We start from the raw sequence: 27203 nt of genomic DNA on the forward strand, positions 1-27203 counted from the left end.
CATGTTGTCTTTCTCATAGCTCCAAGCAACTCCACTGTCAATGAATTTTCTTCTCTAAATGGTTGATAGCTCTCTTTGTGCCGCACCTGATTAGATAGGTGTATCCTATCAATTGATGCATAATGCCTGGTCATGACTATTTCAGCTTTGCAATCTGAAAATTTGGTTCAGTAAGAGCAGAGAGATCACTGTTCTCTAAACTGAATACATGATAGGGTTTTGTGTCTGATTTCAGAGTTCTGATGGGGCTAGCCATTGCTTTTCAGTAAAAATCCTATCCTGTTAACATACATATATATTTTTATAGACTTGAAGGCAACAGAACTTGTAAGGTGAGTGACAGAGACTCCAACAAAAATGTTTAAGGACTTCTAAAAGCATTCTGGAGCACAGCTGGACTGTCTGTACCTCAGAGAAGATAGCAGTCCTTTATTTGGAAGTTGTGATATGATTGATTTAACACTTCTGATATTGCGCACAAGAAAACTGCTGAACAGTTGCAGAAATGAGTTCTTATTTAATGGACTTACAACACCCATTTGTTCACTAAGTACTATATCTAGTACTTCTCGTTGAGATTCCTTTCATCTCCTCAGCTCTTTCTTTCGTCAGTTTCTTACAATCACTTGTTCTATGTCGATTGAAATCTTTGCTAATTCTTTGGGGGCTGAAGACTCAGTGTTTCTGTAATAATCGTAACAATTAATAATAAGGAAAAGGCTGATAATGACTTAGCATGAAAAAGGGAGACTTATAGAGAAAATCTCACAGCTGCCTGGAAGCACTGTTCGTAAAGCTCCAGACAAAAAGCTGTGTTGGGTGGCTTCCTCTGCAAAGGCTCTCCTAACTGCAGTCAGTAGAGTCTCAGGTTCCCTAGGTAACTTGAATATTAATTATTATATTAGTATTCTTCAAAGGTTTTCCACTTAAAAGAAATGTTTCATTAGTGCAACAAATTACAGAGCCCAATTGGGTGCAAGCTGTAATTGTTTTTTATACCTCCACATCCTTTTGCTTTACAGACTTCTAAGCTTGATTTATTCTACTTTGGGCTATACTTCTAGAGTGGCAAATAATCTGCAGTTTTTCCAAATAGTTACAACTCGTGTTTTTGCTGGAAGCTAGCAAATAGGTAAAAAAGCCCTCAAAAAATGGGTGGGGAGGAAGGGAGGTCGGTATGGAGAAGGGCTGAGCAGATGCTGTATTTCAAAGAGTCTCTGGGCGTTGTGTTTCTGGGCTATCTTGCATAGCTTGAAGCCTGGCAGGGTGATACAACAGTTCTTCACAAGCAGTCTTATGCTGTGATAGCTGTAGGCTCTGCCCTCCCTCCTTACTGAAAATGAAGAGAAAGGGAAACTCCTGGGTATAAAATGGGTTTTAAAAATCCAGATGTTATATCACAACTTAGCCAGCACAATATTTCAGTCCTGCCAATATATTTGTAAGATTTATTTAAAAACAAACAAACAAAAAAAACCAACAAAAAACAAAAACACAACTCAAAAGAACCCAAGATATTGAAAGAAATAGTTGAATTCAATCCATTTTCCTAGTCCTGTAATCTACCCTCCTGCTTTTATTTCACTCAAAATTTATTAACATTTTCCCACTTTATTATCTCTTCAGAAAAGGCTGTGAAACATTCTTGGAGGTTATGAGATCCCACTCTTACTTGAAAGGAACAATTTTTAGTATGTTACACAAATTTGTAGCAGTATTGCTTAACACATCTGTGTACTGCAACAAAACATAGTCCAAACACAAATGTAATACCCTGCAAGGTCAATTTATGCTTACATAAGCTCACACCACCACATAATCAATAGCTTTCCTAACGCTAAACAGATCAATAACTCCCCTGTATTCTCTGAAATCTTCCATTCCAATTATATATGAAGAAACATAGAACTCCGAGATCGTTGTGTGATTTAAGAATGCATTTGCTTCGTGTTTAATAGAGCATAGGTAAAATCAGAGACTTATTTCCATTTCAGAAAAGAAAAAGGCTTGGACAAGAGATGGGAATAGGTGACACTGTGGAGAAATGGATGAATCTGTTAATTGCTTTGCAGACATCATACTTTCCTAAAGATTGAAGAATTCCTGTAAGAGGAAACTAATTTTGCATTAGATTTTGTTATGTTTTTATGGTTGACTTTTTCCAAATGTTTTGTTTGAAAAATCAATTACTCTTTTTGCATATTCAGCCCTGGTTTCAGGTTCAACCTTGCATTTCATTGCCTTAGACATGTATGACATGCTGCATTTATGAAGAGTTCAAGGGCTCGTCAGTGTGGCATATCCCTTCACCACATTTTGTTTCAGATGTATTTAATCACTCTTTTCTAAAAGATTGCAATAATTCTTAATATGCCTTGTTGCACTTTGGTGCTATTGACTCGGTCAGAAGCTTGGAGAAAACCACTGTTCTAGAGCCCCCAGAGCAGTTCTGTAAGGCAATTTCTTGCCCATTATAAAGGATTGCATAAGTAAGCATAGATAAAATATCTCCTCACTGTTTGTGACTGAATCCTTTAAATTTTTCTGGTATATTGCAGGTATTTTGTGGGTTCTTTTTTTCTGAAAATCTCATTATGAAATTTCACAATCTTTTTTTGTCTTCAGTACAACAGCTCAAATGAACTGATGCCTGCAAATACCCAAGGCAGACAACACCTGAACAGCTGTTGGGAACATAAAGATTTTTCTCTGGTTGTTAATAATCTACGGACATTTGTTGCTTGAAATACTTTGTCCTTTACCAAATGATTTCAGAAACCTTGTTGTGAAATACAGTTAGCTTATAGGAATTACAGCTTTAAATGACTGCCATTCAAGAGAAGGTTCTCTTGAATTGATTAGTTTCTGAATATTTGCTGTGAAATTAGGCTTGCAAGTGAAAGGAAATGACATTACTATAGAGGGCTCATACAGACTTTTGGTGCTTAGATAGAAATGGTTTTCATTCATCTAGCTCTCTACCACCTCACTTCTATTTATTTGCCTGTCTTTCAGCAGGTTTGGTTTGTTGTTTTTTTTTCAGGTCAGAGTTAGCTTCCTGCTGTAATGCAGTTCACAATTTTATTGCTTCTCAAAACAACACCCCACTGGGAAGTAACATGAGTTATGAAGTGGACAGTAAAAAGACCATCCTCATTACAGAAGACATTTTTAGAATGCTGCCTGTGGTAAGAACTGTATCCTTGCCTGTTATTATAATTACAGTATCATATATACTTTGGAATAGTAATAGAGCAGCTTTCTTTTATTTCTCTGGAAGAGCCCCTTTGCCCTGTATGCTTTTCCTCTTTCACTTTGTGTGACTTTTTTTTTAGCCTTCCTTTGCCAGTGGTATAGACATGAACAGCACATCATAGATCTGGTTGCAGGTAGAGCTACTATAGAACCCAAGCTGCTGCCTGTCGTGGCAGTCAGCTGAATTCAAGGATGAAGAATTGAGGAAGGTTGCTTTTTTTTTCATTCTTATTTTTTAAATACATTTCAGTTTTGAGCTATGTTTCATATTCCTGTTATTCCCATGCTATTTCTCCTTAAGGCTACGGCTTGTCACTTGTGGAGGCTGTTTTGGGGATAAATCTGATGGTGAGATGAAGTCTTTGCAGACAGAAACACGGACAGAGCAAAGGAATTAGATTTTGTAGCTAGGGTCTTTTAGCAGAGATATAAGATCTAGAAATCAGACAAAGGTGTCCTGGTTTCAGCTGACATTAATACTGCACCATGCTTTGGTTGTTTCTGAGTGCTAAGAGGGCTGAGCCAGGCCACTCAGTGAGGAAGAGCCACTGCCGTTATGGTGCAGCAGAGAGGGGTGGGACAGAGCCAGAAGAGGTGGCCAGAATTAGGTCTGGGGTTATTCCACAGCATGGGTGCAAGCTGGCTTTGGGGGTGGTTGCTGCTTGTGGAGTAGCTGTGTGTTGGTTGGCAAACGTTGGTAGTGGAGCATTGGTTGGTGGGTAATTGTATGTATGTATATTTAATTATTGCTGTGTTTTTGTTTTCTTCTTCTGTTTTTCTGAATAATTTTTATCAACCCCTAGCTGCTTCTAGTCCTCTCCTTATTCTACCTGGGGAGGAGCAAACAAATGACTGTAGGGTGTTGAGCTACTTGCTAGATTAAATTTCAACAGTCTTTTTGGCAACCAATGTGAAGCTTGAAGGGTTGAGATGACAACAGATCTGATGAGAGCTTGTAAAAACAAAACTGTTAACAAGCATGACAGTAATTTAATAGTTGCTGGTCACAATGTTATTTTTTTATTATTTTTGGAGATCTGTCAGTTTTTTCATGGAACCATATTACTTGCTATATACGATCCCTGATGCACTGTTTGCCATCTCTGGGGGCTGGACTAAGGTTATCGTTCTTCTGTAACACTGGTTGCAAAACTAATCTGATATTTGTATTTGATATTTCAGTAATCTTCATACTTTGGAAACCGTATCTTGGAAACTATTAATAATTTCACTCTTTACTTGGTCTCCTCAGGGAGCCAGGCTATGGTGGAGGCAAGTGGTAATGTTCAAATCAGTATGCATCTAATGCTGTGCCTACTTAAAGTACTTCAGGTTTTGTTTAAGGTTAAACAACTATTTATGAAAATCCTCCAGAGGTCTGTCCCAAAGCTGGATGGTTATGAGTGGCAGAGAGTGGGGGTTGATATGAGTGGGTACCTAAAGCAGTGGGCACCCACAGTGTCTTGGAATTTCACCCCTGAACAACTGCAGAATCCTGACGAATTTGGAAGAGGTATGCTGTTGCCTTGGCAATCCTGGTGAGACAAAAATTGCTGCAGTGTGCTAGGACCTGGTCCATTTTTACTGAGACCCATTCAATGCTATACAGCACCCTAAAAGGAAAAAGATATCCGGATTTGAACAGGCCCAGCTATTGCTCCGTGCCCTGTAACAGGCCTTGCAGTTCAACTAGAGAACCAACCTGTGCCACTATCAGTTGCCTCTATATAAACGGCAAATAAATGGCTCCAAAAGCCAACTCATTTAGTAGGGAAAGAAACTAAAACAAGGATGGAAGAAAATGAAGCAGAGCTATCATAAGGACAGGAGGAGAAAGAACCAGCATTCATAAGACAAAAACAGTCTGACCCCTTTGAGACATTCGAAAAGACCTCAGCCGTGATCCAGGAGATCATACTGTCACCTGGCTGCTCCAGTGTGGAATAATGGGGTCAGTAGCCTGGACTTAGTGGGCATAAATGCCAGGCAACTGGAATCCTTTTCTAGGGAAGGAGTCATTAACAAAACAATTGGATAAGGGACTCAAACCTTCACCCTAAGGAGGACATGGTACATTTCCCAGGTAAATGGACCACTGTGGAGAAACGTATCTACTACCCGAGGGAATTAGCTGTGCTGGAGGTGATGTAGAATATTGACCTAGACAATGACCAGTTATCTCAAGATCCAGACGATGTCAGGTGCTGGCAATCTGTGATAAAAATTCGTATGGAGCACACCGTCATCATATGCCAGCACACTTACAGCAACGTTCTGGAATGATAATGAAAAAACAATGGAGGAGGTTGCAACTCTACTTCAACAATATGGAGAAAATCTCTCTTCCTCCCCGTGGGCCTGTGCCTCAGCACAGGGAAACTGTTCTGGAAACTCAAAGACAGGATGTCCTATCTAATTGTGATTTGTGTGATGAGCCTCGTGCTTTCTTATGCTGCTGTGAATCACTAAAGAAATGGAGGAGGTGACAGAGGTTCCAAATGAAAGAAAAAGTGTAGTATTTCTTAGCGTATGTTTGCTAGACTAGCCACAGTTCTCTGTCCTCTGTGTTTTTCTACTGTCTTCAGAATTAAACAGGATACTTGAACATGGTTAATGATATGTTGCCAGGCAACATGACATCTGCCATTTTCCCTGCTCTTTTTACCTTGTTGATAACAGTTCCCCCTTATGCTTTTTTTTGAGCAAATTGATGAGAATATCAGGAGGGATAATGCTTCATATAGGCAAGTTTTGACTCACTTTTACATGTAGATTCAATTTCTGCAGTTGAAGTAGCCCTGTTGCTGGCTTTCTCTATTGAATGTCTGTGCTCCTATAGCAGGGGGGAATGAATGAGATGCATGAGAAGTTTCTGACACCGTGGGATAATAACCAACTAAATTAATATCAGCTGAAATAATCAACAATTTACATTAATTTGCTGAGTTGTGATCACAAGTGGATGCACTGAGGTCTCTTTCAGGTTCCCCAGGACAAGACAGCAACCTAGTATTACAAAAAAAAAAAAAAAACCAGAAAAACACAATTTATTACAAAATAAGCATTTGCAAGGTTACCTTCTATTAGCTGACATAGACGATGACAATGTGACAACTCCTGGTCTGTTTAAGAGTAAAGGAAAATGGGAGAATTTAAGCTATCTTCAGTAGGAGCTAGTTCCATAGCTTTTCACAGGTTCAATCCAGTACTAGGTTTTTTTCTTTACACAAATGTAAATTATATTCATCCCGTTTTAATGGTCTGGCACTACACCATCCAAACACCCAAGACAGAAGTAGCGGTTTTCAGTCTGCTGATGACTATTTTTGGCTTTTGGCCGTCTGTGCCTGGCACTGCAGTCTGCTAAATGGTGGATGCTTTCACTGGGATTTACGAGATTAGAGCTGCAAGGACAAATGACTGAAGGCACAAAGAAACAATCAAAAAATTTATTAAGCATGTACTGTGTCTTTTTATTTGTTTGCAGTCCTCTCCTCTTTCAGTTTATCCCTTCAAGAACTGTGCTGTGGTTGGAAATGGAGGCATTCTGAAAAATTCCAGCTGTGGAACTGAAATTGATCGTTCTGATTTTGTGTTTAGGTAAGAGCTGCTTCATCTCTCTGAAGGCTGTTGGACATTTCTACAAGCTTAGCAAGCTTGCCAATGCCAGTTTTTAGCAATGAGAGATCTACCTCTCAAAGGGCACTCCTCCAGCTTTATAGATTTAAGGACTCTGTTTCCTTAGTAAAAAAGGGATTTTACGGATAGATATATAATCCAAAATAACAAGGATACCTTGCCAGTAGTGTAAAACTTGATTATATGAGAAAGTGATATTTCTTTTCAATCAACACTCTTAAATTTTAAAAGAGAATTTTTTTTATTTTTTATTTTTTAATAAGGAGATGATAGTAAAAAAACTCTCTGAAATTAAAACAAGTCTGTTATTAAATACCACGTTTACTTTTGCCAATGGGTTTATCTAGTCACAGGTTGGGTCACTAATGCAGTTACTTAACTGCCCCAGTATTTGTCTTACCATCTGGGAGCATCGGATTTAAATAATTTTTCATGGAGTCGTAGCATCGTTTGAGTTCGAAGGGATCTGTGACCTTTAAACATCATTTAATCCAACTGCTCTGCAATGAACAGATATGATCAACATGCAGTGGGTCAAGTGCACTCTCAGTAAGTTTGCTGATGACACCAAGCTGGGTGGTGCAGTTGACAGAGCAGAAGGAAGGGATGCCATCCCGAGGAACCTAGAGAGACTTGCAAAGTGGGCCCAGGGTGGGAACCTAGTGAGGTTCAACAAGGCCAAGTGCAGGGTGTTGCACTTGGGCCAAGGCAATCCCAGATATGTGTGCAGACTGGGAGAACTCATTGAGAGCAGCCCTGTGGAGAAAGACGTGGGGGTTCTGGAGGATGAAAAGCTCGATGTGAGCCAGCAGTGTGTGCTGGCAGCCCAGAAGGCCAACTGTATCCTCGGCTGCATCATAAGAGGGGTGGCTTTATGACTTTAATGACTTTAAACTAAAACAGGAGAGATTTAGGTTAGATATTATGTGGAAATTTTTTACTCAGAGGGTGCTTAGGCACTGGCATGGCTGCCTAGAGTTGTGGATGCCCCATTCCTAGAGGCACTCAAGGCCAGCCTGGATGGGGCCCTGGACAGCCTCATCTGGTGGATGACAATCCTGTCTGCAGCAGAGGGTTGGAACTGGATGACATTTTCAGTCCCTTCCAATCTAAGTCTTCCTATGACATCTATGGTTAGATCGAGTTGTTCAAAGCCTCATCCTGTTTCTTCAGCTCCTTCTGTAGAATGTGGAAAAAAAAGGCAAATTCAGTACAAAATTTGGCCCACTCTTTCAATGCAGGTGAGAGATTGTTGTTGCTGCAAGGAAACACTAACCAAAATACTTCTCTCAACCATGACCAATCACATGGTCTCATTAACTCTGTTTCCTTTCCTGATCTTGAGTAATATGTGGGCTTTTCAGATAACTTTTAAAAATCTTTCCAATTAGATAACTCATTTTAATACGTGAGAATTCTGTATACTAATGCTAAATGCTATACTAATGCTAAATGCTATACTAATACTAAAACTTAATGCTAAACCTAAATGTGTGACTTCAAAAGTCACACCTCCTTTCCTTGTAACCGAAACCATTCTTTCTGCAGTTGAGCGAGTTCTGCCATTATCTCATGAAACAGCCATCAGCGTTGCTGTGCCAACTGAGAGATTGGTATCAATCAATCTTTTTAGACAGCAAATGATAGAAAACTTTGCAGATTAAATGCATGGTTTAGGCAAGAGGTGCAGTATTTTCAGGCAGCTAACATGGGGCATTCATAGACTGTCTCCTTACAGGATTTTAACTCTGCCTCTGATTTGTGAGATGGTTTATGAAAATGAGCTCTCGATGCCCTATTTTAACCATCTGTACAGTAGATTATTATTTTTACCAAAAGTGCTAGTGCTGTATGGCTTATTTAATATTTGTAAAGTACTTAGGGGTTCCTGGGAGCTGCATGAAAGCATCATTGCACAACAGCGGAATTTGCAAATAAATACTGTGAAGCATCTGCTTAAATAAATGTTTCTCAATTTCAGGTGTAACCTCCCTCCAACAATGGGAAGCATTAGCAAAGATGTTGGCAATAAAACAAATCTGGTGACGGTTAATCCAAGTATCATAGCTCAGAAGTAAGTAATACTGAAATTCTGTTTCTGTGCAATATTATATAATTGCTTGACGTGATTTAGACTTTGTTAAAAATCCATTGAGATAACAACATAGAAGCAGTGCATACTGATTACTTCATTAATGAGCTTTAGTTCCCATGTAAAATATGTACTATTCTAAATGGAAATCTATTATGCTTGGTCTTTTTTTAGCAGAAAGGAGTCAGCAGTACCCAAATTAGCAAGTTACTTGGTTGGCACCGGTCCAAACTTTATAACCAAGTAAAACTGATGATTGCAAGCCCAAGCTGCTTCCTTTCCTTCCATGACCTTTATGACCCCATAATGTAAGAAAGAAATTACAATAATAAATTGGGAAAGCTTAGAAATGTGTGTTCAGCTCTATCAGCAGGACTGTAAACACACGTTCCTAGTTAATATGTTAAAGAGCTGTTTTGATGAAGGATATTTTCTAAATGGACACCCAACCTCTGCAATCTGTTTTTCCATTCCACACTGGTCGCTCTTCTTTTCTCAGTAGTTTTTTTTTACTTCCTTGATGAAAAGAAAATCTAATAAGGCCAGCCTGACTAATCCAACATCTTCAGACATCTTCAGCAGTCTGGAGCTGCAGCTTATCTATGAGAAGGACTGCCATGGCATGTTATTTGCTGCTTACTGATCTTACTGTGTCTCATTGTCTCTTGTATCAGTATTTTGTCAAATGGACATCAGGCAAAGCTTGTTTTGATTCTTTTTCTCCTTTGTTAGAAGACAGAAGGAAAGGTAAAGTAAGCACAGAAATGACTAATAGGCATTTGCCATTGTTTCAGGATATAAACAGAATTTTTGCAATAAGACTTAACTTCTTAGATTGCTACCCAGCTCTTTTAACTTATATGATGAGCTGTAGCTTGCCCCAAAATAGATTTAGCTCATTGATGTTAGTGGGGCTGCACTAAAATCTGAGAAGTAAAAGTTGGTTCAGTGACTCCGCTTCACTGGTGACTGTTGACCTGGTGCGTGATGATCTTGTAGGTCCTTTCCAACCTTGTGATTCTATGATTCTATAATATTTCTCTGACCTTGATCATAGCCCTCTGCCATAGGTACACTCATTTTTTTTAGCCAAATTAGGCAACCTTGAAGTTTACAAATCCTTTAGGATTTGAAAAAAAATGATTATTTAAATTTTCAGAGAAGACTTTTAAAGCTTTAGAAAGAGGAAAGGACAAGAAGAAACACAGAGCGGAGCTAACTTTGTTTTCTCATCTAGAAGTCCTGTTCTTACTTGATTCACTTTGGTTTCTAATTCTGTGTCTCAGTACTGAGTTACTTTGATGTTACCTCTTGAACTCCAGGCATGTCCAACCTTTGGCCCCTGGACTGCATGCAGTCCAGCCTGTCCTGCAGCCCGCCCCATGCTCTGCTGTGCCATCATGGCAGTGTCTCTTTCATGCAGAGCAACCAGGCCTGGCCTTGAAGCACACCACTCACTCAGAAACAACCAAAACATCGGCCCAAGACAATTCCTCCTCACTCAACGTGGTCCAGGCAAGCCAAAAAGTTATCAGACTCTCTTGCAAGAAACAAGCACAATTATTGTGTGTCCTAATTAAGCTGGGCTACACCACACCTTATAGCAGAAACACTTGAAGGGAAAGAGAGTTCCAGCTTCTAGCTAAGAAGGAAGTACAGACATCTGAATTCTGACCTGAAGGCTTTCTATACATATTACCCTGAGTGAAAACAAAGATAATTCTGGGAGGAGAGGCCAGAAGTTCACCCTTAGCAATAAGCTCAGGACTCTTGCTTGCTTTCACTACATGGCTCTGGGACGCACAGGGGACTAGGTTGAGCAGGGGGGGCTGAGGGTCTCTCATTCATTGTGTTTCAGAGTCTGCTGGTAATGGGATTTTTCTGAGAAGCAGAAACTGTAAGTTTAAATCCCTTCAGACTGAGACTGGTTGTCTCTCTCTTTGCATAAGTTCAATTGTGCAAGAGGAATTGTTAACTATAGTGAGAGTTTTGATTGGAAATAGCAGTAGCTGCTGTCTTCTGTGTTGAAGTTCTGCATGAGAAGAGAGTTTGAAAGTGTTCAAGTTGCAAAGAGAAATGAAAATACCTTTTCCATTTTCTGGAAATAGAGCCATTTGTGAACAGTGGTCTCTGGTAGCCAATAAGAGGTTAAAGTGCACTGCTCACATGTGTAGCTGGCAAAAAAAGAGGACTTGGTGTTTTGAAACCCAAAGGAATTGGAAGTGCCATATGTTCGGATGATTCAGACAACTAAGACCTATAAAGTAAATTAATTGAGAGGTACCCTTGTGTCTTGTATCACTCTGTAACATTCAGTATATGGGAGCACTGCATTATTTGATGATGAGAAAAATGTCTCTTTGCTGACTGTTAGGGAACCAAATCAACTGAGTATAAATCTTCTTCACCTGTGAAATTAGCACCATTGTTCCCTTTGTTGTCAAAGGAGATAAATAGACATGCCTGTATTTCAGCTGTTTTAAAAGCATGTCAAAAGCAGCTAAAACCCTGCTCATGTGCATAATGGTATTTCCACACAAGGCAGACACCCAGGGTTTGAAGAGGACTTATTATGACATGTTGATGGAAGAAATACTTTTCACAGATACATGCAGTACATACCATTAGGGAAGTATTCTTAAGCAGAGGATGATTCATTTTTGTTTTTTGAATTCTCCTTCAAAATTTTTTGAATCAGCCACTTCTGTAAATGGGTCCTCAATTCCTTAGCTGTGAATTTTTCTTCTTCAGTAACTCCTGTGTTGCCAAATCAATCATATATAATGTGTTCTTATTATACAAAAAAGCCAGATTTTTCCTCAGAGCACATGTGACAAGATGTAACAGATCAGTATAAATTCACAATGTAGACAGGCTGAACTGGTACAGAAGGGTTTACAAATCCTATATGCAAGTGCAGTTATGCAGTTTTGGTCTGTAATATATTTACTTCATAGTATATTCCATTCACTCTTTTCCTAAAATATTGTGCTTGGCAGATACAACAAACTAAATGAAAAGAAGACAGAATTTGTGGAGAATGTTGCAGTCTATGGAGATGCTTTCCTTTTATTGCCAGCATTTTCCTTCAGAAGCAACACAGCTACTTCTTTTAAAGTCTATCATACTCTGCAAGAGTTCAAAGCAACCCAAAGGGCAATATTTTTTCACCCCACCTATCTGAAAAGTCTTGCCCAGTTCTGGAGAACTAAGGGTGTGAAAGCCTACCGGTTGTCATCTGGTTTTATGATCACTAGTGCTGCTGTTGAGCTGTGTGAGAATGTGAAGCTTTACGGCTTCTGGCCTTTCTCAAAATCCACAGAGAAGATGCCAATCAGCCACCATTATTACGACAACCAGCTGCCCAAACCAGGTTTCCATGCTATGCCCAAAGAATACAACCAGATCCTTCAGCTTCATGGTAAAGGCATTTTGAAGCTGCAGTTCGGTAAATGTGAATCAGACTAAAAAGGTAGGTCACATTCCTATGACATAAAATCTCTTTATTGAAGTCATGTGTCAAAGCAAAACTGGTTTTGCAAGCAGTTTTGTACTCTTCCTTAAGGAGACATTTCTACGTTGCAGTCAATAAATGTTGTGTTCATAAACGAGAGAAATATTGGATAATATATATAATGTACTGCGGAGCTGAGAAATGCTTTCTACATGTGAACTTAAGATGGGAAGATAGCTAAACACGCATTATCACTGCAATTTGCAGTCAGTCAGTAGTGTCTTCTAATCTCAGGTAAATATTTTCACCAGCCTGTGTTTGGTTTGAACCAACCTCCTTTGTGAATCACTTTATTTAAGGCAGTCATGCGCTGTAATCTACAAGAGATGACAGCTAATCCTGACATAGTATTTCCAGGTGTATACAGAGGATTAAGTTGACCCTGTGTAGGACTTGCATGTGTGCACTCTTATTCTCTCTCACTAGGGAAAAGTATGTTTAGAACAGTATGCTGTCTCAGCCCTTGGCTGGAGAGCAGCTTGTGGACAGCAGTGAAGAAGCTGCCATACACTACAGCAGATCTTGCTGAGCATTTACCTTGAGGCAGCCCAGAATCTGGAAGTTACAAATACAGGATGAAGTGTCATACCCTCTCTGTTCTTTCAAACTGTTCCATCCCCCTTGGTCCTCTGCCTTCTGTGCACTGCCTTAAAGAAATGCAGCAAACAGTCTGGCCCCTGACCTTGAACCATTTTACCACATACAGACTACAGATGACTTTAAAAATACTTGTCTGCATGTTTTCAATCTTGATTTTCCCTATTTGTATAGATACTTAGAACAAAACCATAAAATGGCTCAAGGGAAGAGACCCACAGGGATCACTGAATCCAATTCCTGGCTCCACACAGGACTACCTAAAATGCAAACCCAATGAGCATTGTCCAAAAGCTTCTTGAACTCAGCAGGCCTGGGGCCATGACCACTGCCCTGGGTAGCTTGTTTCTGTACAAGCTGTGCCTGTACTTCCTCATTTTCTAAGCTAAATTCCCCAGCTCAAAATATGTCATCAGATTTGCCTTTCAACTCTGTTTTCCCAGAGGGTTCAAGTTAATATAATAGTAAGTGAACTGTAAAGTAGAATCACCACATGCAGTGGACTTTAATTGGACTGATGTAATCTTACGACTGTATTTTAATTTAAATAAGTTAAAATAACATCAGCTTGCTCAAGCCAGAAAGTTTGAAAGCTAAAGGCTTTTTTTTATGGCTAAGTTATGAAATATATTTGAAAGTACCTTTTGATGCTATTTAGAAGACACGCTGTCAAAGATACATTCGCAGTTGGTTTGTGGGCAGGGACTGTTAAGTTTTAAACTCGCTGATTGCTAAAACCAGAAAGGCAAAACCTTTTATGGTATAAGTTTCTTTGAAGAAATAGAAAAATAAACTGCTTTCATGTATTGTTAGCATAAAATAAAATAGTTTCTAAGTCCCTTCTAGCCTATCTAGTGATTCCGTTCCTGTCTGTAGTCCGTGGTAGGAGATTATTTAAAAGGAGGTGTGTGTGTATGGGATTTCATGTGGCTAAGGTGAGCTTTTTTGCTTGTAAAAGGTTGCAACATATTGGAAAGGTTAAGAAATACATAATGTATTTTGCTTAGTGGCCAGGCTGTTTATATCCTGCAGTTTCCATTGTATCTATTCTTTCTGCAATATAAATCACCGAAGACATTCCATGTAATTTTAATTGTAGTAACTACACTAAACAGGAAAATGAAAGGCAGCTCCTTATGAATTTTTCATCCAGAGAAGCAGAAAGAAGCCACAAAAATGTTTAAGCATCTGTATGTGTTAATTAAATGCTGTCCATACTATGCAGACTGAAAATGACTTTTGTGGTCAAATTTACGAAATGAGCTGTAAAGGAAAAAGCAACCAGAAGGATAAGTTGTGCTGCCTCAAGATTTTTGTCTACTGTTAATCACTTCTATTTACAGAGAGAAAAGTTAGTCCTTTAATAAAAAGAAATTAAATGTGTTCAGTGTGAGCTATCGTTCTGCTGCTATTGTCAAATATAAGAGATAATTGAAATCCTGTAATGAGTATATTTTGCAGAAGATGATTTTTTCAAAAAATTGAACAATCTCATTTCTCTTTTCAATTTCTCCTTAATGTTATTCTTGTTCCCACTCTTCCCTGTTAGCAGGATAGCTGAAGCTTCTTTATATCACTGGGCATCCACAAAAGTCTCAGGCTGAATTTCCCTCACAGGTTACTGTAACACAAGTCTGCTGCTATAAATAAGAAGTGAATGAATAAGAAGTGCTGTGCTGGAAGCACCTGTGTTGCAAGCAGGTAGCAGAGGCTGGAACACCACAGGGACACCACATACCTGCATTTCAATGAATATTTTCTGCAGTATTGTTTGCCATTCTTGCCATTGCAGAGGTGTACTTTGCTTGTTGGATAGAAGGGACTGTCAGGTATGAGAGTCCTTTAGAACTGGTTTGGAACAATGTGGGTAACTCCATCAACCTTGATATCCACTCCTGCACTGTTAAGATTGTGCTCAGCAGAAATGTGTCTTTGCTAAAGTAGATGCATACCTATCACAGATTGTAAGATGGGAAATGGGACATTAGCAAAATCTCAAAATGTAATTAAAATAATGATCTTTATTATTTTGTATTAAATTACAGAATCATTCTGCTATGGCCCTGCAGCTGAAGGAAGAAGTCTTGTTTGTTCATTGCTTTAACCTGATAAGGCTGAAAGGCATGTCATTAGCTTCAAGTAAACATGGGCTCAGGGAGGGGAAATGGCCTGAATCCTGTTTAAAAATAGAGAGAAAAATCTGATTAGAAAAAATGTCAGACGATAAATTAATCAGACTGGCAAAAATGTGATGGCTCAGGAGCTGGTTAAAATGCAAACGATATCTGACCGAGAAACCATCGGGTTTTCTGCTTGCTGGGAAAAGACAGCGGGGAAGATGAGTCTGTGTTGCTTTGACATACAGCACAGCAGCGTTAAGCAGCTGCTAAGAGAAGTCAGTCAACAGAAAAAAAGAACCAACATGGTGAATAAGAATGGAACTGAGACTCCCCGAGCCCGGGGCAGGGAATAGTGCTCAATCGTCTGAGCAGAAAGTGCTATAGGAGGAGAGGCTGAGCAGGGAAATGCTGGTGGCTGGAGAGTAAGGGTTGCTGAACCTTCAACTGAGTGCGTGTGTGTTACCTGGAAAGTAACAGCTGGGTCTGGGCTTTTAATTGCAAGCAGATGAAGAAAAGCCATCTATTTGTGACAGAGAGGGAAGCCACGCAGACTTCCAGTGGGGGTGGAGCTAGCTGGGTAACATCATGCAAAGCAGGTGACTGCCTGCCTCCTTACTCATGATCCTCATCTCATCAAAGTTAATTGGGCTGTGCCACCCTGCCAGCATATAGTATTTTCTTAATATTAAAAGTTCCTGGAAATGCAATCAGTTATAAATACCGTTATAAAGAATCTATCTATAATTGTTATAAAGAGCATATTTATAACTGTAGGATACCAATATGAGGTTAAATTCTATTGGAATTCTTTCATCCTTGCGGTGTCACAGTGGGAGACATATGAGCTACATCACAATTTACTTTTAATGAGAAAAATATCACATTTTGAAAATAAAGACACATCTAGATCCCTGCCGGGCAGCTAAATTTCAGCCTCCCTAAATATTATCCAGCATCAAACTATCAGATGTGTGCAGCATTAGAAGAAAGGTCTTCTGCATTAGTACCTGTGCCACATCGCTTTAAAGCACACACTTTGCTTCTGTGTTCAGCCACTGAGCTAAGTGCATTAAGAGTAATGTCAGTAATGAAACAAGTGGGGATAAGTTGCTTCTGTTTATTTAAATCCCACCAGATTAGAAGAAAAAAATAGATTATATCAGATTAGAATTTGCATTAGATGTTAAATCAAATGGAAAAAAAAATCTGTACAGCTTTAGGAGGGTTTTATTTTGTTTTACAGAAGCAGAACTAGGCTGTTGAACAAAAAAAAAAAATTCATTCTCTAGCTGTTTCAAAATATGATTAAGATAATATAATTTAAAAGTTACCCATGTTCAGATGAGGAGTGGATGTGGTTGCGCCCAGCCCTGCTCAGTTTGGAAGGCTGCAGAGGGTGGTGCACGTGGGGTGCTGAAAAGAAGCACTCCTCCTTTAGGAAAAGCAGATGCTTGAGCTAGATTGGGCACTGGCAGCCCAGCATAGCCAGGAGACTTTTGTGAGCCCGTGTAATAAATATCAGCAACCTCCAGTTTGTAATAAAGCTGAAAAGCACATGCAGAAGGTGAAATACATGTAAGCTATTGGCTGGTTTGAATATCAAAGGCGGTTTTCCTACTGTACTAATAATATCAGTAACATGTTTTATTGTTTTAATTCCAGGGTGATCATCCAAAGGAGACAATTTGTGTGTATCTTAGCACCTCGATGTTGGATTTGATCTGATGTGATTTTGTGAGCATTAAACTGCATTATTACAATAGATAAATATTTGACATCTGGGGGGAAAAGGAAGGGATTTTTCACACATTGACTGCTACATTTCCAATTCTTAAGTATTCATTTTTTTTTATACAAAACAACATTTATGTGTAAATTCTGAAAATTCTGACTGTGGTTTTAATTGTAGCAAAGCACAATCTCAAAATGGTGGCAATATATAACGTTCATAATGTTTTTCTTCTTAAAGTATCATTAAATTATTTTGATGTAAGGTCTCTGGTTTAATCAATATCATGGAACACGGGCAATAGTCACTGTATGGTAGCTGCCCAAGTTGGTAGTGAATGCTTTGAAGTAAGAACTCAGTCACACATATAGTGTTTTTCTGTATGAGAAAGGCGATGAGAAGAGCTACAATGGAGTTGTTAATTCAGAACTAAGTTATTCTAAGTTTGTCCCAGGGTGCACAAATGAAAAAAAAATCCCTCAGGTTAGAGATAGTCAAGTAGTTCATGTGCTTTAATTTTGTGGCCAGTGAGTAATGCTGTAATAGATGTAATGGGATCAGTCCTGTGAATTATGTTAGTTTTGTGAAGAAGTGTTTGACAAACCAGAGCTGTAATTACCAGAGTTATAAAACCAGAGTATAATTATTTTTAAAACCCTCTTCTTGCTTGTATTCCTGTCTAAGGTCCAGTTCAGCTCCAAGTGAGGACAATCAACTAGGTTTCATCCTGCACTCCCTGGAGTCCTGGTAGGGCATGACTTTGCACACATTCCTACAATCCCAGATCCATATCTGTGCTGAATACGTGAGGGTCTATTCACTAGAAAAAATAATCTATACCATCCCTAGCATTTTTTCTGTTTCATTTTCACCTAGCATAACACCTTTCCCTATGTGACGACTGATAAAGAAACTGCATTGAGCATTGTTAGAAGAATGTTTCTTTTAGAGCCAACCCCAAACTTTTCTCCTATACTGGGGCATGTGAGAAAAGACTACAGTCACTTAATTAAAACCCCATGCAGTTCTTGTGCTTAAAGTTTCCATATGGTCCATTGGAGCACAAGTGAAATAAAGATTCACATTAACGTTAATGGGAGCTATAGGCACTTGTTCCTCTAGCTGTGGCTGCTAGTATATGACTGCTTATACTTTTTTACTGCAGAAAAAAGAATTGCAGTAACCAATTTCTCTTGCAGGAGGCTTTTTTTGAGTCTACTGAATGATCAATTCAATGATAGAATGTCCTTGTTGTACTTTTAGTCAGATACTATTAGGTTTTTCCGTACTAAAACCCATCTTAGTACAGTAGCACTAAATCCCCAATCAACTGATAGTTTACAGAACATTCAGTATTCCACTCATTGAGGATTATTTGTGCAAAAATAAAAAACACCCAAAAAACCTACTATAAATGTATTGAACCTTATAAAGTATACTTTTAGACTGATATCTTATAAGAGCATTTCTATATTGCTGTAATATTTGAAAGCTTAACTTGCAACAGTTTTATAACCACATAAATAATCCTAGAAATATTTGAATCAGTCATTATCATTGCAGGTCTGTGTTCAGCATTTTGATCCATTTCCAAGATGATATCAGAATCTCACTACTCCTACCCCAGAGTGGCCCTAAACTCAGCTACATATATCAGCACCAAGTTCATTTTTTTTTTGCAAAATAAGGTTTTAAAAAAATAGATAGTGCTTTGGGGTGTTGGATGACACCACCAATACACAAGTATAGGATTGAATATCAGTAGGGCTTTCATGAGAAGCAAAAATGTTATAATTGAGCTGATGGGCACAGCTGACTTACCAGCTGGTGGCTGAAAGAGGCAAGCATAGGACGACATAGGGCTTTATTCACTGAGACTGTTCTGGTTCCAGTACCACGCATCCATGTTTTGTCCTCACTAGCAATGGAATTTGTGCCAGTTTCTGACCACAGACATCTGCCACACATACAGAACTAGCTGCTGTAGACCTTGCATCCACATTACAAGTGTGGTAGATGATTGCCTGCTGCAAGACTCTAATTACAAATAGAAGACAAATTTACTGCAAGAGCTCTTCTATGCCATAAATCACTCATGTAGACTGTACCTGGGTGTAACGAAGCTGTGAAAAGTGGTGTACTCATACTTTGTGATAAGAACAACTGATTGAGAATCACCTCATATTTCATCCAGGACACAAAATACCTGTACTCAAGCAAAGACTTATTCCTGCCTACTGTCGTGCAATGCGGTGATCTCAGCTACGTAGCAATTCCTCCTCCTTCTTGTGTGGTGTTCTGTATAGCCTATGGATCATTATTTCAGAGGACTCCACAGATTTTTTTCTTTCCTTCCCAAAACTGTTTCTTTTCTTCTGTCCTGGCTGCTCCATCATCTTGAGTTCAGCCAAGGGGGATATCAGTGCCACATGTGCAGTAGAGCATTAAAGAGTTTCAGAGTCAGAACTACTGTTCTGTTTGGAGACAAGCAGTGTTTGCTAACGCAGCCATACAGCTGTCCTCTGTGCTTCAGAATATTTCTTGCCACGTAAATCAGAGCAGACTTTATGTCCAGGCAAGAGCTACATTTTCTGAAATGCTGTAATTTTCAAGCTGTAATAAGCACCTGCTGGAGCTTTAATTTGGTTTAGTAATGTGGATGTTGTGGTTGCAATTAGGCAGCTGCAGTAGATCCCTGAGCAATCTTTATAGCCCTAGCTTTAGTGGATCGGTCACAAATGAGAGCAAACAAAGTTCTGTTAGATGGACAGACACCTTGACTTTTTCGTGCTTTCAACAAAGTTGAAACTTGCCAGTGACCTGAAGGCATGTTCCTTTATGCTCTATGAGCTGCCAGTGATTTATGTGGAGTGCAGAATGTGTTTTTAATATAGCTTTCTCAGGCCTTGCTCCAGACACGAAGCTATTATGTGATGTTCATCTCATCCACTTCCCATCAGAGGAGTGCAGATCTTGCACTCGGTGTTATTACAGACCTTGCTGCTGTGTGCTTGATGGCTACTTCTTGTTAATTTGCGCACAGGCCAGGCAGGCTAACAGCAGCGTCTCTGTGTGACAGGGTCCAGTCAGATTAATGAAGACTTGCTGAATCCCAGGCACTGCGGTAAAAGATGTTTTCTCTGACAGCTGAACAAATTATTTCTCATTTATTTTACATCTGTGCCAGGTTAATGATGAATAAATAGGGTTTGTACCTGGCTGGGAGTGTTTATGACATTTTTGCAAGAATGAGCCAAGAGCAGTTTTGATTAAGGATTCTTGACCAAAGGTCAGGAAAGGCTTTTCAGCTTCTCTCCTCCATTTGAGGAATAATAATTTCTCAGGTCTGTGGGCCTCCAGTGCTGTCACACGCTGCGGAGTGAATGCAGAGATTAACTAGTCTTCTAAAGATAGAAGCACAGACAATGTGCTCATATTTCCACTGCACCTTCGCTGAGGTACAGAGGCTGACAGTGTCCTTGCATATGACCAGTTCACAGCATCCTTAGATTACAGCCTGCTTGTCTGCTTTTACTCCTTTTTCTCCTTCAAATCAGTATTGTTGTGTTTTCCTCTATGATCCTATGCTGCTAGGAGCTGGTTACTTCGTCTCCCTCAGGGGAACATTATGTAGTTCTGTGTGGTGTTTGCAGTGAGTGTATGGCCAAGAATCAAAAGCTACTATGCACACAGCATAGCGAAATGCACTTAAGATTGCTTGGCTTTCAGTCTCTGAGAAGGCAGTGTGGTGGGACATTCACCTTGCCTGACCTGAGCTGCTAAAATCTGGGCTGTAGCTCCATGGCGACTCAAGCAGTGATGGCTGGCTGTGCGGCCCAGTCCCCTTCTTGCGCTTCATCCCTTCCTCCATGTGATCTCTGGCACTGTGCCGTTTTGGCACTTCAAGCTGGCAAAACCTAACCTGGCAACAAAGATAACTGGCTCGTGCCAACAGAGCCATGGGAATCTCAGAGTCAAAGCAAAGGAGTGGAACACAGCAGGGCCCTTTTGGTGCCAGACGGCTCTTGAGTAGGCTCAGCAGTCCCTAAGCTGGGAGCTGGCATTGCTGGGGATGTGGCGGGCTCCTGGGGGGCAAGTCGGCAGTGCAGAGTGGTCACCCACCGTTAGTCTGTTCAGTAACGAAGAACTTTGGCTGGAAATACTGTTTCTCAGTTTGTGAGCTGTAAGATTGCACAATCTTGCATGCAATTTGGCACACCTGTCTTTGCTCATGTCAAACAACATCTGCAGAGATCAGGGCTGAGCAGGTCTGGCAGTTTTGAGAACAGTTAATCTCACCCCATCCTTTGGATGATAGTGAAACATCTGGCAGCTTGTCTGTCTTGACAAAGGTCTCTATCCTGTGTGATACAGGAAGAGAAGCTTAGTGATCCAGGTGATCCAGCATCTTCTGTGGCCTCCTCAAACTACCAGATTAAAAAAAATAATCCTGTTGCTATGTAGTATTTGATTTTATACAGTGCAAATGTTTCGATCTGTTAATTTGTCTTAGTTGATTAATCACATAGAACTTGATGCATCGTGGACTCAGTAGCGGAACAGCAGCCAGAAATGGCCACGTTCATAGAATGTTTAATTTGGAGATCTTTCTCTGTGATGTGCCAAATCTGTGGAGCAAGACCCTGAAGATGCACACAGCTGTGTCTCCAGGGCTCTCAGGTCTGTAAAGCTCATGTCCACTTATGTACACAGATGTGTGCAATATCAAGCCCAAGGACTATCCTGTTAAGTGCTTTATTCTGAAACAGCTTTATTTGAAACAGCTGATTAGTCACTTGTGTGCTGTAATCCGTGGAGGCAGTAAACTTCTTACACATGTACTTGCTGCTTAAATGTGTCCTAGCTGCAAATATTCGCAGCCAGGTAATCCTTTATCTCAGGACGCTTCAGCAGCTGGTCTTTCTCCTCTCCAAGAACAGCAACAAAAACTTGTTTTAATCCATACAGCTTGGCTCTCTTGATTTCGGATTGTATCATTTCAGGGAGGAAAGTCATTCGCTGAATTTCAAAGTTTCAAAGTTTTAAAGGCTGCTGATCTCTTGGGATACTCTGGAGAAATCATTTGAGGCTTTCAGCTGTAGGGCACAATGAGTGGGAAATTTATATTTATTAAGCTTTGTTCCAGATTTTCATCAGGCTCATGTTAAGTGTTTCTTAATTAGCTCTAAATTATAATAATGGCCAAGCAGGGCATCGAAAGATCTGCAGCGTGCCACTAAACAAAGGCACTATTACTGTTATTTAGTAGTCTCTCTCGTCAAGTCACATTGCAGAACACCTTCCTATTCTTGAGCCTTGGCTCACAAGGGAACTGCCCCTTGTCAGTGGGTGGCCGTGCACCAATCCAGCTGGGAAGTGGTCTCTGCACATTCTTCATGTCAAGCAAATGTAAGCAATATGACAAGTTAAACCATTAGGATTACAGCAGTCTGGATTTCCTATAGACCAAGGACCCATGCATTAATTATACTTAATACTGTGATGTATGACAGTTTACTGAGCTAACATCCCTGTGTGTGAGTAGAAACTACCCTTCAGTGGCCAGTGTTGGCACATACTGATTTAAGGATGAAAACACTCTGACAGTGCTTCTCTATTGCATATACCAGAACTGCTAGAGCTTCTTTTATTCCTTGTTGAATACAGGAAGAAATGACATTTTTGCATTGCCATCAAATAATCAGTAATTTACCCTTTTGCTAAATTATGAGGTAGATTTAGCAGTATAACATACCACGTAAGTTGCTGCACCTGATACGGCTTTGTCTTGTGGTTTCTTTTTCTTCCTGTGTTTTCTTGCTGCTTTCCGCTGAGGGAGACAACTCAAAAAACTGAGTGATGGAAGTATTTTAATGATTGCACCATTAAATCATGGTACAGTGGCAAGAGGCCATCAGAATGAATAATGCTAATGGCTAGGACAGGATATTCTAGTCTAAGACAAGATTATGGATTTTAGTTCCTTCAGTGTTTAGTCCCTGACAAGGGAAGGTTCTGTCACAGCAAGTCAGCATCCTGCTAGGTTTTTCAGCTCTTGGCTCAGCTGTGAGCTGTTTCCCTAAGAAAACCTTTCTACTTCTCATTGTATTTTTTGGCAGTGTTTATGGTACAGAATCATTCCTAAAGTCTTGTGAAATTGAAATGCAGTAGCTGAATTTTCTGTTGTTTTGTATGCAGATTTTATATAGTAGCTTCAGATGTATTCTTTATGTTAATATTCTTAATGTTGTTTTCCTCAAGCATTAAATTAAATTTATTTTAAAATATTCACTGTATTTTATTCTATCAGAGTAAGCTGCAGGGAAAGTTATATAACCACACACACAGAGATATAGAATGGCTGAGGGTGGAAGGGACCTTGGATATCATCTGGTCCAAGCCCCCTTCTCAAGCAGGGATACCTAGAACACGTTGCACGTGATCACATCCTGGTGGGTTTTGAATATCTCCAGAGAAGGAGTCTGCTCAACCCCCCTGGCGGTGTTTTCCAGTGCTCTGTACCCTCACAGCACAGGATTTTTCCTCGTATTCATGTGGAAATTGCTGTATTTCAGTTTGTGCCTGTAGCCTCTTGCCCTGTCACTGGGCACCATTGAAGAGTCTGGTCCCATCCTCTTGACACCTTCCCTTAAGATATTTATAAGCTTAGATAAGGCCCAGCTCTCCCAGATTTTCCTCCTGAGCAGTGCTCGTGCTCCCATCTCCTACTCATCCTTGTAGCTCTCGGCTGGACTCTCTCCAGTAGCTCCAGGTCTCTGTACTGGAGGCCCAGCACTGGACACAGCACTCCAGGTGTTCCTCCTCTGGGGCTGAGTAGAGAGGGAAGATCACCTCTCTCAAGTTCTTGGCAGTGCTTTTCCTAATGCACCTGTAAAATAACAATAATGCAACTGAAATCATTTGTAAGGGTATCTGACTGATTTCTAGGAGGGTATTTTCATTAGTCTTTTGTTTTCTACAGGTTTTTGTAGATTTACCTTTCTAAAGAAGGCTAACACACCACCTTTGTTGGTTTAGCTCAAGAAATACAAGCAAGGAGACTGGTAAATGGTGAGGTTTTACATGGAACTACTGCTAAGAGATGCCAAGTGCATGTTTTCTTCTTTTTCATAAGTGTGTCAAAATGTAATTTCCACAGTAGCTGCTTTTTCTTTTTTTTCTCTTTCCCAGAAGTTTTGTTGTCTGTCAGAGTTGCACTGTTTGCGTTCATTTCTGTTCCGATCTCTTCAATGCCATTGTCCAAGCAGAGCTTACCCAGCTTGGAGCTGGTATCGTGTTCCTCAAGCACCAAACTGTGTGAAGCTGCTAGCAGAGGCTCTGCAGCTGCTGTTTCCAAAAAGCTGCTGTCTCTAAAATTCTCTCAGTGCTGAATTTATTAATGTTTTCAGATGTGAACTTGATATTGTCTGTTTGCACATGAGTGGTGTGCGTGCAGCCTAACATAGAAGTGTCTCTACGCAGGATTTAGGAGGAGGCATAGAAAGCCCCTCAAACGTGTGTGTGCTTTTATTACAGAAAACCAAGATAAAGTTGTATTGTTGAGACATCTGTTAGCTGGTTTATGTTATGCTTTGTTTTCATGTTTTAAGTGCCTAATGATTTTTTTTGTCAAGGAGGCAATGGTTTCACTGGTATAATGCGTACTTGGAATTCTGCACTTGTTACTTGCTCTGTAATAGAATATTTTTGCAGTTTCTGTTTGGAAATAAAGACTTATTAGGCATAATTGTGATTTTATTTTTCCTTTTTGAATTCCTGAGTCTTAATAACAACTTCAGTCTTTTCTGTTCCTGTATGGCAGTGCAATTAACCATTTTCTTTTGTTACTTCTAATGCCTGGATTTTTATTTTTTTTAATTTTTTAAATTTTTTTTAGCAAATGAAGAAAAATCAAACAAGAAAAAAAATCATTCTCTAAATTCAGCTATCAATTTGGAACAATATCCCTAAAAGCAACTGAACACTTTGAAATGTGATTAACTGGAAATGTTAAAACCAGTCATGTAAAAGATTTTCATAGAAAGTACTGATCACAGATGCACACCTAGTAGACACGTATCTTGTAGGCCACAAGGTTTTGCTTATAGAGTACATACACAGAGATCTGTAGTGAGTGAATTTCGAATGTATGAATTTCAGTCTTTTCCTTCACTGCAGTTATTTTCCCTTCAAGGCACAATAAGGCCATATAGCTTCTGTGCTACTTACTGTGACTTCTCCAAATAGAAGCTGACCGTCTCATCAACTCAAGGCAAATAGATATATACAGCTGTTTTGTGGTGTGGACTATTATCCTTTAGGGCCCTCTAGGGACTGAACTGTAATTGCCAAATTTTATTACAGCCAAAAGAGAGGGTTAGAACTGAAAGGTTTTATTTGACATCACAGACCACCAAGTGGCTTCTGCCCAAAGGTGAAAGTCTGGGTGGTTGTCACCCCTCTCCTTCTTGTAGTGTGTCATTCTTCCATAGATCAAAAAAAAAAAAAAACAAAGAACTTTGCTGGAATTGCATGTATGAGTGATACAGATGCAAATATGTCCTCATAAACCAAAATATTTCTAAAGCAGAAGTGTAATTTCTGTGGTGTAAAGAAATAAAAAATTAAAATGATCTTAACTATCTCAAATATTTAGCTGATTGGCCATTATTTGCCAAAAGAGCAGCACTGGCTTGTGATGAGGACTGCTTGGTCCAGGTGCAGAGTAAGTGAGCACTGCCCTAGACAAGCCATTGCATCTTCCTCATCCTCTGCTCAGATAGGGAGCAGTTGGCAAAAAGCTGACGAGCAAGGGGAGAGCAGGAAGTGTCTGTGCCCTGAACTCAGATGGCCAGATAGTTTGCTTCTAAATCACAGCGAGCAGAAACCATCCTCCCATGGAGAGAGCATATTGGATGATGATAGCGGCCCTGCTATGGGAAACACATGGTCGTTGGTGTTAAGAGGACTGAAGACATTTTAATAGAAAGCACTGGTCACAAATACACACCTAGTAGACACGTATCTTGTAGGCTACAAGGTTTTGCTTATAGAGTACATACACAGAGATCTGTTTGTAATCTTTTGTAGCAAGATTGGCCAAAACCAGGCTAGGTTTTCCTCCACCCTCAAAATACTGTCAGGTAAAAAGCGTGAAGATGTTGCAACGTAAAGATACTTACATTCATTTGGTTAGTCCAGGAGAAGAGAATGGCTAAACCCAGTCCACATAATGAAAGTCATGGCAGTGGGCTAGCATTCTTAGGGTCGTGACCATACCACCAGTCACCATACCGTGACCATACCCTCAGCTGCAAAAATACACATATGGGCTGAAGAAAACTATCAGCATTTTAAAAAGAGAGAAGGAGCTTCCTCCTGAGGGGCCCTTGATCTAGTGTCTGAATGTGCCTGGGATTTGAGATTCATATACAAGTTTTAGCTTGTATACTCTCATATACTGCATGATTCTGTGCCATCCTCACTCTGTGGCCAGAGCCAATTGATTGCAGCTGGGAGCGGTAGATTCTCACAGACTGTGGGGACTGATAGATGGAACCATCTGGTAAATGGAGATGCCGTAATGAAAGCCTTAGCTCTTAAGTATATAAATGCAGATGAAACTCTTTTATCACGTAAGTGAAGAAAGAGAAAGTCCAGCAAGGACTGTATTTAAGCTGTTGCCCATTTTCTGCAGCACAGAGAATCAAAGCTGAATTAGTCCAGAATGTCACGTCCTGCTGCTGTTATTGGAGGAAGAAATACTGGGTGTGCTGGAAAAAAATTATAAGTATTAGAAATGGAAAAACTTTCAACTTCTAAATTACTTTATTAGGCATTTTGGGAGACTTTAGGGGCAGAAATAATTGAACTGAATTGTAAAAGCAATGCTGCTTCTATAACTCTCAACCTGCAAGGGCATTAGTTCTTTTGTTCAGCTTTTAATATTCTATGTAAGATAGAAAATCGCTCTTTTACTACGTATGGAGTTTTACAGGAGAAAAAACACTCAGTAATGGCCCCTCAATTTGAGCTTCACCATGAACAAATAAATACACGTTACGCAGAATTTGCTGTTTGCTAGGGAGGCAGTCCTGTACTTTCTCTACCATCTAACAGGGCTCAGTCCTTGCCTCTGCCTCTGCCTCTGCCTCTGCCTCTGCCTCTGCCTCTGCCTCTGCCTCTGCCTCTGCCTCTGCCTCTGCCTCTGCCTCTGCCTCTGCCTCTGCCTCTGCCTCTGCCTCTGCCTCTGCCTCT

General features: G+C 39.9%; 1 protein-coding gene across 3 annotated transcripts in view; it reads left to right on the forward strand.

Annotated features, from left to right (window-relative positions):
• Window positions 1-20102, forward strand: part of ST8SIA6 (ST8 alpha-N-acetyl-neuraminide alpha-2,8-sialyltransferase 6) — a 57240-nt gene extending 37138 nt beyond the window's left edge. For all 3 annotated transcript variants that reach the window (XM_052693967.1, XM_052693966.1, XM_052693968.1), the window contains 5 exons: window positions 3044-3188; window positions 6743-6855; window positions 8876-8968; window positions 11986-12458; window positions 16880-20102. In XM_052693967.1, the coding sequence (XP_052549927.1) occupies window positions 3044-3188; window positions 6743-6855; window positions 8876-8968; window positions 11986-12454 (820 nt within the window). In that variant the 3' untranslated portion in view covers window positions 12455-12458; window positions 16880-20102. The remainder of the gene's footprint in view (window positions 1-3043; window positions 3189-6742; window positions 6856-8875; window positions 8969-11985; window positions 12459-16879) is intronic.
• The last annotated feature ends 7101 nt before the right edge of the window (window positions 20103-27203 follow it).

This window comes from Tympanuchus pallidicinctus, unplaced genomic scaffold (assembly GCF_026119805.1).
Source record: "Tympanuchus pallidicinctus isolate F22 unplaced genomic scaffold, pur_lepc_1.0 scaffold3, whole genome shotgun sequence".
NCBI classification, from domain to species: Eukaryota; Metazoa; Chordata; class Aves; order Galliformes; family Phasianidae; genus Tympanuchus; species Tympanuchus pallidicinctus.